The sequence below is a fragment of the Mytilus californianus genome, unplaced genomic scaffold (assembly GCF_021869535.1).
Source record: "Mytilus californianus isolate M0D057914Y unplaced genomic scaffold, xbMytCali1.0.p SCAF_5, whole genome shotgun sequence".
In the NCBI taxonomy this organism is placed as follows: domain Eukaryota; kingdom Metazoa; phylum Mollusca; class Bivalvia; order Mytilida; family Mytilidae; genus Mytilus; species Mytilus californianus.
Window position 1 is genome coordinate 36,457,825 of NW_026262701.1, and position 11,968 is coordinate 36,469,792.

At 31.8% G+C, this 11,968-nt stretch overlaps 1 protein-coding gene across 1 annotated transcript; it reads left to right on the plus strand.

Moving 5' to 3' along the window:
• The first annotated feature begins 316 nt into the window (after window positions 1–316).
• Window positions 317–11,088, plus strand: LOC127701644 (heat shock 70 kDa protein 12A-like). The gene is made up of 5 exons (XM_052205630.1): window positions 317–431; window positions 2,711–3,030; window positions 6,240–6,458; window positions 8,030–8,183; window positions 8,883–11,088. Exons 2-5 carry the CDS (start codon window positions 2,713–2,715, stop codon window positions 9,944–9,946), a joined length of 1,755 nt encoding a protein of 584 aa, XP_052061590.1. The 5' UTR covers window positions 317–431; window positions 2,711–2,712; the 3' UTR covers window positions 9,947–11,088.
• The last annotated feature ends 880 nt before the right edge of the window (window positions 11,089–11,968 follow it).

Sequence of the window (11,968 nt, forward strand, 5' to 3'; positions counted from 1 at the left end):
AAATATGTAAATATTATTATTTGTTCATGTTTTTTCATATTTTATAAGTTACATTGTTTAGTGACCTTTAATTAACTGCAACACACTATAAAAACAAATTAATCACTATCAAAACAATTCCCAATTGTCCCACATTTAAACTTCCCAATTGTCCCACAAACATATTCCCGATTGTCCCACAAAATTTCATTACTTTTTTACCTGTAATTTCAAAAAGTGGGACAATCGGGAAGACACCCTTTTGTTGCCGCGTATAACATAAAACCTTAAAATAGGCATTATCTGATATAGTAATTATGAAAACTTCCAGTTTATTTTTAGAGGAAAATTTTACCTGTGTTCAATCTTATGACGTACAAATTAATAATGAACTTCCTATTTGATATATCGATCAACAGATTTTAACAAGAATGATAATATTCAGATAACAGGTACAGAACTATATATATATATACATATATATAATACATGTATGTACAACACTGCTTGCATTACTGTCATCTGTATTTGATTCTTCCAAACAAATGGGTATCCATCTTTGAATTCTTGAATTATTGTTTCGTTTTGTTTGTTTTTATTTTGTTTGTTTTATTCCAAACCTCCATGGCTATGGCTAAAGTGTAACAAGTTTAATGGAAATTGGGTATAATTTATTAAAATATTATAATTAGTATACAGACATGACCATGCTAGTTACCGCAATTATAGAGTATTTATCAATTAATATATATTCTGCACTTTCATTTAACATGAGGGAATTTAAAATTATTGCCGTGTTTACACCTCAATCGTACTCTTTTAAGTACAGAAAAAAATGCTCCTGGTAAAATTTTAAGACATGGCAGGAACTAGAGGTAAAAAACAAAAAGGTAGAAAGTCGTCTTAATTTTAAGTTTAATCTTCCCATATAACACACGTCTTGAACTGGTCTTAAATTAAACAAACATATAAGTATGTTTACTTTATTTTCGGAAGAAATTCGTATGGTCGAATTTCACCCGCCCAAAAGAAATCCGAATAGACTATTTTGTGTAATCTTGTAATCCAACTATTTCAAAATGTTTATTTGAACTTCTATGCTTACATTTTCTTCAAGATACTTTTACTTTTGAAATAAACATCTTTCGTATTTTGTCAGTTTAGATTTTTAGTGGCATCTAGTCTATAAAATTTTACAATTTCAAGTTGTTTAAAAATATCGCAATTGGCGTAAAAACATAGACATAACACTTTATTTGTTTGTCCATATAAGTACACAATGTAACTAATTGTGTAATAAACCTCTTAAAAATCCTTAAAGTTATTCCTGATAAAAATTTCTGAGAGCAGGTATATTAAACTCTAAAGTATTGACAAAACACTGCAAGTTAAACACGTAACTCGATCAATCTTTTCGTGGTCATATTATTTTTTAAAAACAAGTAATATTGCAATTTAATACTTTTTTGCTTTTATATAATGCAAATATAATATATAATATATATCATAATATATAATGTTTTCCAGTTAAATGTTGTTATGTATAATACATTTGCTTTTATATGTTTATTTTTTTTAGTATTTTCGCTTTTTTGAAAAGAAAATCGATTATGACTTTGGAAAGGTTACATTTATAACCTCCTTTGTTTTTAATCTCAATTCGTGGAAAACGAAAGGAACAAAAAAGATGAAGAGAATGCACATCAAATAAGTTAATAAAATAGTAAACAGGAAACACTATACATAATAATGCATTTCAAATGGTGTTTGCAATTCGTGGAAAACAAAAAGAACAAAGAAAATGAGGAGAATGCACATCAAATAAGTTTATAAAATCGTAAACATGAAATACTATACATAATAATAGTTACCAAAGGGTGTTTGATGCTGAAAGGTTGCTTAGAGATATAGAAATGTCACCTTCCTATGATCTCCAGCTTTATACATATAATCTTCAATTTTAGTCGTGTACAGTGCAAAAAAATCATACCTAATATAATTTGTGTACGCGATGTAATACGGAAAAGAAAGCAAACGAATGATTTTATTCGTATTTGGAGTTTTAGATTAGCAAATTGTGAATAATCTTCTCCCAGTAAGAAAATAAATGATTGACAAGTATAAGATAATAAAAGCATGACCAAATACATCAATTTAGCCCAAAATAATTTTTTAAAATAAATTTTGAATATACTTCTTTGGTTGTCTGCGCATGCCTAGCTAGCTTTGTCTTGTGAATGATTCTTCTGATTATTCTGATTATATTATGTTTCCTTTTTTTGTAAACTGGATATATTTAAGAGATGTAAACTCGTACATTTGAGAGAGAGAGGTCTATTACTCAAAACCATCCACCACAATTAAATGAACATGAGACATCTTGCATATATTAATTGCTTATTTGGATACAGGTAGCAACAATGACAGTTAAACTGCATTTTGAATTCATCGTTAAAAACGATTAGACTCAGTACATTAAATTTGCATTTATTAATTTAGATTAGCATATTCATTCTCAAACGAAAAACCAAACGCTGAAAACTAAAGTCTGAGTAACACGAACAACCATTAAAAGTCCATGAGTGAAATCAGGTGCTATTGAAAGATAATCAGTTTTGGATTCACTATATCTCTAACTTATTTTCGACTTGACAAACAATATAAATAGACAAGCGATTAATACGGCACATATATCATAATGAATACTGATGACCTAGTATATGTATTCAAGGAATGGCTTGTGAAGAACCTGAAAACACATTATTGGTGGCAGCAATCGATTTTGGAACAACTTACAGTGGATATGCTTTTTCAACTAGAGATAGTTTCAAAAAAGATAAACTAGATATTAAGGCCAATCAAGTGTGGAATGCAGGTTCCAAACAACTATTGTCATTGAAAACACCCACATGTTTACTTTTGAAGAAGAACCAAGAAATAGTATCTTTTGGATATCAAGCAGAGAATGACTATGCTGCGGTGGTGACGGATAAGACGGAAGATGATTATTATTTCTTTCAGCAGTTTAAGATGAAGTTATATCGCTGTGAGGTTAGTTTTAACTGTTCAAAAACAATGTTTAGTTGTTTTCTTTCTGTTTCTTTTCTTTAGGTTTGCTATGTCCGTGTTATTGTCATATAGTGACCAAGGCATAATGTGTAAAAGAAAAAAAAGATGTTGTCCTTATATATAATACTCCCTTATTTAAAGAAATTATGTGTGATATAATTTAGTTTCAACAATTATAGTTATTTTTAAAAAATGTCTTGCATTAAGAAACAGCTTTAGAATACGTAAGCCCTCTCCCAAAAGAAGGATCATTATGTTACACATAAACAATGTAGTTCATACACAAACATAATGGCAAAACAATTTTCAAAACTATTTCAAAATTTGATAGAAGTTTGAATTAATTAGTAATGATCTACTGATAAATAACGTTATCCATAAACGAGCAAATATGTAGTCCAAACACTACATATAAAAATTAAGGAGATGTTGTATGATTGCCAATGAGACAACTATCCTCTCAAGTTCAAATGAAGTGGATGTAAGCAATAATAGGCAACCGTACGGCCTTCAACAATGAGAAAAACCCATACCGTATAGTCGCCTATAAAAGAACCCGACATGAAAAATATGAAACAATTCAATTGAGAAAACTAACGACCTAATTTATAACAAAACAATTTACGAAAAACAAATAACCAACGACATCCAATGAACTACAGGCTCCTGACTTGGGACAGGCACATAAAGAATGTGACGGGGTTAAACATGTTTGTGAGCACTCAACCCTCCCCCTAACGTGGGAAAGTAGTGTTACAGCACAACATAAGAACAAACTATCAAAATCAGTTGAAAATTGCTTAACTCATCACATCGATACAAAGCAGAAACACATCTAAAAAAAACACAGACCGGATGTGGCAGGGTATTTATTCATCCCTAACAACAAAAGACCCACAGTACAGATCTGAGAATACTCGTAGTTACTGACAGCTAGTTCAAATCCAAAACTAATAATAGAAATCATGTATCTAAGACTAATATATCAACCAGAACACATCGAACATCCAATGGATTTAGTGTAAACACGTCATTAACAGTCAGAGAAAAACATGACCTTGTACAATGCCAAAATATAGGTATCGACAGATTTTAGTACCGTGAAAGGGCATATGTGTATATCAATACTTTTTAGTATGGTTTTAATCTACTGACAACAAAATCAATATTTATACCAATAAAGACAATATTCAAAGATGTAATTACCGTGTTGAATTGGTAACCTTTTAGAATAAGTTTATTTAAAAGATTGATAAGTTTACCCGGATCGTATATGAATTTCCGGGCTCAGTAAACAACATCGCCGTAAAATTTAGGAAGTGCTATTCTGTCTGAAATAAGTTTTTTCAGGTACAGCTAAACTTACAAACCAAATCTTTGTATCTATGGAAGAATTTAGTAAAGGTTTTAAGTAATTTGTGGTAACGAAATCCCTGACTTAATAATTTACCAGTAATACATAGATTACGCTCATTGAAATTAATACAAAACGTCACACGGTGCCAAATAACATCACCTTCCAAAAAAAAAAAAAAAAAGAAAATTAACAATAGGGAAAGAAAAATCATCCCTTTCGTCGTAAATTTTTGTGTAAAGTTTCTGGTTTAAAACTGAAATGTCTTAATCTAGGAAAGGACACTTATTGCTGTTAATATTTGATTTATTTAATGTAAGTTCCTTTGGGTAAATTTTGGCAGTATATTTATAGAATTCTCGATTATTTAACGAAAAAATATCATAAAGATAACGGTAAGTGATGTTGAATTTATCAATTAAATGGAATTTTGACGGGTCTTTACTGAGTTTGGCCATAAACTGTGATTCATAACAGTACAAGATCAAGTCTGCTATAAAAGGGGCACAATTGGTGCCCATAGGAATAACTACAATCTGTCGATGAATTTTATTGCCGAAACGTACATAAATGTTGTCAAGAAGAAAATGTATGGCTTTAATCATCTCATCACACCTCCAGTAAGTTTATCTAGCATATTTACCTTTCTCATTTGAGAAAAAAGGCTTTATATGAGTTACAGCAAATACATTTGCAATCAGGTTTATCAAGCGACCATGCATTTGGTTAAATAGGAAAACGCTTGTTTGATAAGATTGTGTGGAAGTGTAGTATAGAGAGGGGGAAAAGTCAAAACTGTCAACCGAATCAAAAGGACCTTCAAAAGCACGTAGTTTATTCAAACATCCAAAGAATTTTTTACACTCCAAAAATGGTTAATTTCACTATTTTCATATGTTTTATTACAAAAATAATGATAAGTTCTTTGATAGTAGTTAAGGAACTCGTTAAAAGCACTGACAGATTAGTAGTAGAACACTTACTAGAGGCAGAGATGAAACGATATTTTACGGGTTTTTTGTGTAGTTTAGGTAACCAATACATTGTGGGACCTTCAAATGTTCAGAGGAGGCTTTAAGCTGAGCTGCGGTAGTGATATGACTCTCTGTGGTATATCATTATATGTGCAAATTGATAAACTAATTAGGTGTCGTATGTTGTCGTATGTTGTTGTCTGTTATAACTGTTTTTCTTTTCATTGTTGTAGTATAAATCAGACCGTTGGTTTCACTTTTGAATTGTATTCCGGGTCCTCTTATAGCTTACTTTACATTATAGGTTATAGTCTTTGTTGGAAGTCCGTACGGTGACCTGTAATTGTTCAAATGTTTGTTCCTTGCATAGTTTTTATGGAAAGTTGCCTCACTGGTAATCACAAGCATCCTCCTTATTTTTGTTGTTATACTGGTGATATCATAATTGATTTACATTAATAAGTTATATCATAATGGATTTAAATATTTTTTTTAAGTAATAACTTAATGAAAAAAAAAACTCAAGACATACTATTATTTATACAGAGCACATAATTGTGTTCTGTATCCCGGTTATATCGGGAAAATGCATTATGATATATCAGCATTGCGTGCAGTTTTATATTTTTACAAAAATAGGATTTTCGGTTATCTATTGATCCTTTCATGACACAGCAGTGGTGGATCCAGGGGGAGGGTTCCGGAGGTTGGAACCCCCTTTTTATGACGATCAATGCATTTGAATGGGGACATATAGTTGGAACCCCCCCCTCCTTTTAAAAATGGTTGGATCCGCCCCTGCACAGCCTATCCAATTACCAAATTTTCTCAAAAATGTCCTGTACAAATATGTACTTTTACAGAATCTAACATTAGATACTCCATTACTTGATGTTCGTGGACAGTCATTGCCAGCAGTTGTAGTTTTTGCTTCCTGTATAAAGGCTCTACGTGACCACCTACATAAGACACTTTCTGATAAGGGAGTACATGTGAACCAGGATGAAATTAAATGGGTACTGACAGTACCTGCCATATGGTCTGACGGAGCAAAACAGTTCATGAGAGAAAGTGCTAACAGGGTTCGTATCTTTTAGTTAATTAATACCATATTTTTAGGCGTGATGATAAACAATTTTATTTTTATTCCAGACACGTGTAAATTTATCAAGTCGAATATGATAACGCGTGTTTCTCTAATGTTTAATATAAACGAATAATGATTAAAGTAAAAAAGATCAGTGTTATTTTACATTTTGTCTAGATAAAATGTATTTTTCAAATTTTCCCGACAAAGGTATTCATGCTGAAAAAAACGATCAAGAAGATACTCCTCTTTAGTTTTTTCTCTGATATCTGGAACCGATAAATGGTCAATTAAATGAAAATGCAGTGGTATAAGTACATAATTTACAGATAGAGTATTTCACTTTTTTTTGGCAGTATCACACACGTATTTACCTGAGACACCAATATAGTAATAATAAAATAATAATAATAAAAAAAAATATCATGAACATATACTGTACTTAAATCATATGCTTTTTGTCGAGCCTGCGACTTTTGTCGTAAAAGCGAGAAATAGCGATCCTACATTCCGTCGGCGTCGTCGGCGGCGGCGGCGGCGTCCATAAATATTCACCCTGTGGTAAAAGTTTTTGAAATTTTAATAGCTTTCTTAAACTATCCCGCATTTCAACCAAACTTGGACAGAAGCTTGTTTATGATCATAAGATAGTATCCAGAAGAAAATTTTGTAATAAGAAAATCCTGTTTATCCGTATTTTACTCATATATGGACTTAGTTTTTCTGCCAGTTAACATAACATTCACTCTGTGGTTAACGTTTTTGAAATTTTAATAACTTTCTTAAACTATCCTAGATTTGTACCAAACTTGGACAGAAGATTGTTTATAATCATAAGATAGTATCCAGAAGAAAATTTTGTAATAAGAAAATCCTGTTTATCCGTATTTTACTCATATATGGACTTAGTTTTTCTGCCAGTTAACATAACATTCACGCTGTGGTTAAAGTTTTTGAAATTTTAATAACTTTCTTAAACTATCCTGGATTTATACCACACTTGGACAGAAGCTTCTTTATGATCAAAAGCTAGTATCTAGAAGGAAATTTTGTAAAAAAATTATTTCCTGTTTTTCCGTATATTACTTATAGATGGACTTAGTTTTATTCCAGTTAACATTACGTACAGTCTGCAGTTAAAGTTTTTAAAACATTTATTACATTCATAAACCTTCTTGGATTTTTACCAAACTTGAACAGAACTTCTTACAATCAAAAGATAGTATCTAGAGGAACAATCTTTAATATTTTTTCCCCATTTTTGTTGAGCCTGCGACTAACAGCAAAAGTAGGCGAGACACTGGGTTCCGCGGAACCCTTACGAATGTTTCTTTTTATTTTGATTGTTTGGAGAGAGTTTAACTGGTATCATATCACACAAATGTATTAAACATACAATTTTACTTGTTATTAACATTCAGTATATGATAAACACTCATTACAATATTCACGTGTATACATGTATGTTGACTGTATGCATTCGCCAATTTAAGCAATTTGAATGCAGTTTGAGTTTAAAACACCCAACATCTTCTTTTATTTATATGTATGTCTCCCTTATTTTAGGCAGGTATCAAAGATGATAAGCTTGTTATATCCTTGGAGCCGGAAGATGCTTCTATCTACTGCCAATGTTTATCCATGGCGAGTCAACAAGGCTTTCAAGAAGGATTTTCGAAGATACAGAAGGGAACAAAATATATGATAGTTGATTTAGGAGGTAAGTAATATTTGTCAACAACGATAGTTTATGTACAAAGCAAGCGTACTAGCATAACAAAAAATTCAAAACACGAGGGCTGAGTAGTTTTGTAAAATTTGCTTGTCGAGGGATTGATCTTGCCTATTAAGGCAACGAGACATTTTAATCACATATAGGGTCTGCTAACTCTTCCGGAGCACCTAAAATCACCCCCGTTTTTTGGCGGGTTTCGTGTTACTCAGTCTCTAGTTTTATATGTTGTGTTTTGTATACTGTTGTTTGTCTTTCGGTCTTTTTTTCTTTTTTTGTTGTCGGTTTATTTTCGACTTTGAATGTTCTTTAGTATTGTTCGCCTCTCTTTTATATCAATGGTTTGAGCTTTGCAAACAAGAATCATAAGTGGATGCAAGTTCAATGCTTTTTTTGTTTTTTGCTCTGTCGTTACTGTAGACCAATTTTGAGTAAGAAGTCCGTTTTTATTTGTAGGAGGGGAGAGAGGAAGGACAATAAAAATAATTAAGATCGCATTTTGATTTTTTTATTTGTTTTGACGAATTTAAATGTAAATCGCAACTAAGAAAAGGGATAACGTCTGTCAGATATCTAATACTATCATTGGTTTGTATATTTAGATCATTCCAGCTGTCTTCTATTAGCGATGTAAAGGATTTAAATTATTTTCTTTATAATGTTATCAACTTATTACTGACATTTTAGGCGGGACTGTGGATATTACTGCTCATAAGAAGTTAGAGGAACACAAGATGGTGGAGTTATGTAAAGCTACAGGGGACGACTGTGGTGGTACATCTGTAGATAAAGAATTCTTGCAAATATTCCATGATATCGTTGGAAAAGATGTTATGAATAGTTTGGCACGTGAAGAGGTAGATTCGTATCTTGATCTATGTAGATCATTTGAAGCAACAAAACGTAATACACTTGATGCTAGTAATATAAGGTCGAAAGTCACAATTACTTTTCCATTTGTTGCTATTGACAAACTTTGTAAATGTAAACGTGATAAAGAATTCGAAACTTTGCTTTTACAGTCTAAGTACTCTGACAAGATCACATTGAAGAATGATAAACTGGCAATTGATTTAGAATTTATGAAATCTTTATTCAGAAAGGTAATCGAAAGAACTATCAAATTGATAAGAAATACATTGTCCAATGGTAAGGCACGTGACATTTCTACATTACTACTTGTTGGCGGATTTTCCGAATGTCACTTAGTTCAGGAGGCAATTCGAAAGGCTTTCAGTGACAAAACGGTTATTTCTCCTGATGATCCTGGACTGGCGGTACTTAAAGGTGCCGTTTTGTTTGGACACATGCCAACTATCATCCACTCTAGATTCACAAGAAGGACATATGGACGTCGTATCAAACCTTTATTCAACAACTCATTTCATGACCGATCAAGACTTGTTGTTGAAGACGGCGAAGAAAGATGCGAAGGTGTTTTCGAGCCTTTTATGACTGCCAATGAATCCATTCAAGTTGGTACTAAGGTAAAAGTCAGTTACCATACCATACGAAAAAGACAAGACAAAATTAATGTTGCAATTTATGTAACGGAAGAAGAAAATATCCCAAAGTACGTTGATGAAAGAGGATGTAAAAAGATAGGCGAGTTTGTTATTGATATTCCGAATCCAACAGAAGACAGGCGCCATGGAATTGTCCAGTTTACATTTGGAGATACGGAAATCAAGGCAAAGGCTGTCGAGACAGAATCAAAAGCTGTTGTTAGAGCAAAGTTAAATCTTCTTTAAGATGCTTTTAAAGATGATGATTCTATTTTGTGTAATATTTTAGACAATGTGATTTTAATGTTCCGTTACTTAATTATGAATATCGATCTTGTTGCCGTAGATACTTTCTTTGTGTCGTTGCAAATAGCCTGAGAAAAGTAAACCATTTAAAAAAAAAATGCTTCTTAATATAAGAAAATAATTTAAAAGAGATGTGTTATGATGGCTCATGAGAAAACTTTGCACCAAAGACCAAAATACAAAGATATAAACAACTAAGGTCACCTTACGGCATTAAAAAATATGCGAAACCTATATCGAATAGTAAGCGACAAAATGCCCCGGCATGACAAAATATGACCCAATTCAAAGTATGAAATAGATTTTGTTTTAAATTGAATTATACTGACTATACATATTCCAATTCAAAGTTTGAAATAGATTAAAAAAAAGTATGAATTATACTGACTATACATGTACATGTTTATTTCTATTAGTTTACAGGATTGTAGTAATTCGGTACTGAAGTAATGATTCAAAGCTAACTTTGCGGAAGCACAACGATTCCCAGCTCCGTGATTTTATAATTATTGTGCTACACAATTTTGTGTCTTCATTATCGAGAATCGATATTAAATATTTAACCCTAGACCATTAACAATTTCGTCTTAAATGATGTTTGCGTAATATTCAAAACTTGTTTGTCGTCGTGGACAAATTGTAAGGCCATATTGGGCCGATTCGTATATTACACGGAAGGTACCGACCAATCACCAATCTCTCTCTTTCAAAGGCAGACGTACCCAATCCTCCGTGTGCCCAAACAGTTCTCCTCCGTTTTTATGTTAATAGATTCTCAGACGTTTGGAAACAAGCTTCTGGATAAAAACTCATTTTCAGGTATTAGATTCCGTTTCTTTAAAAAAAAATTGAATTCATCTTATAGTATGACCGAGACCTATTGTCAGTTTCCCAGTCAAAACTTTTTGGTTTTAAAGTTAATTTTGACTCGAAATGTAATGTGTCGTACGGGATGGAAGATTTCATATCTTAAGGGGTTAGCCATTTATTATTTTTACCCTCTTCTTTGAACAAAAACAAAATAAAGAATAAACAGAGATTGTTCATTTATATTTTTTTTTACAATAAAAATGTATACTTTTTGGAATTTTTGGTTATACTTTTTGTCCTTTTTAGTTTTATCAACTCTTCAACTTTTTAAGTTAGGGATTCTCAAAATGGTGGCCTCGAGCATCACTGAAGAGAAATTTATTGTGGAAATACACATCTGGTGCAGTACAATTGGTATCGTTAATGTTATCACTACCACTGGGTCGATACTTCTGCTGTTTGACTGGAGTCCGAGGGCATCGCCGTCCAGTAGCAAGTACTTCAGTACTGGAATGAAAATATGGATATTATGTTTTTGAAATCTGCTGTTTCAAAATCTTGGAATTATTTTTTAATAAAGGAATATGTCCGTGTTGATCTCATGGACATTATACCAATCAATTTGAAAAAAAAATCATTTGAAAACCACTAGACAACGTCCGTGCAATCATTGTTTACAAACAAATTCCTAGACTGCCAATAGTATGTTCAGTGATGATGAATTAGATTGTTAAGACATTTCTGGTGGTCTGTGTTATTAAAGAAGAGGCGAAGGGTAACAATGGTACATTCAAAACTCATTAATTTACTATGGAATACATTCGATCCTGTGACCTACTCTTTCAAAGTGTAAATCTGGGTATGCATATTATAATTATCCCTTCTAAATTAAAAGAACAAAGATTCAAGTATTATTTATAGCATCCAATATAATTGAAATGCAAACAAAAATCAAACATTATAAACGTTTCCGAAAACGTAACAAAAGAAAGATATTTTTAAAAGGTACTAGAATCAATTGAATAACAAGGACATAATTTTCTTTTCTGGATTACAAATAAAAAGAATGAGTTTATCATAACGATTCAAAGTTTGAACTTGATATTGTTTTATGGTAAAGACAATGAAGACAGATGAAAATACTGCTAACTA

Excerpts from the sequence above, each read along its gene's own strand:
- LOC127701644 (XM_052205630.1), top strand. The coding sequence starts at position 2,713 with ATGGCTTGTGAAGAACCTGAAAACACATTATTGGTGGCAGCAATCGAT. Across the intron at positions 6,459-8,029 it reads TGAGAGAAAGTGCTAACAGG|GCAGGTATCAAAGATGATAA; the intron begins GTTCGTATCTTT and ends CCCTTATTTTAG. Across the intron at positions 8,184-8,882 it reads TATGATAGTTGATTTAGGAG|GCGGGACTGTGGATATTACT; the intron begins GTAAGTAATATT and ends CTGACATTTTAG.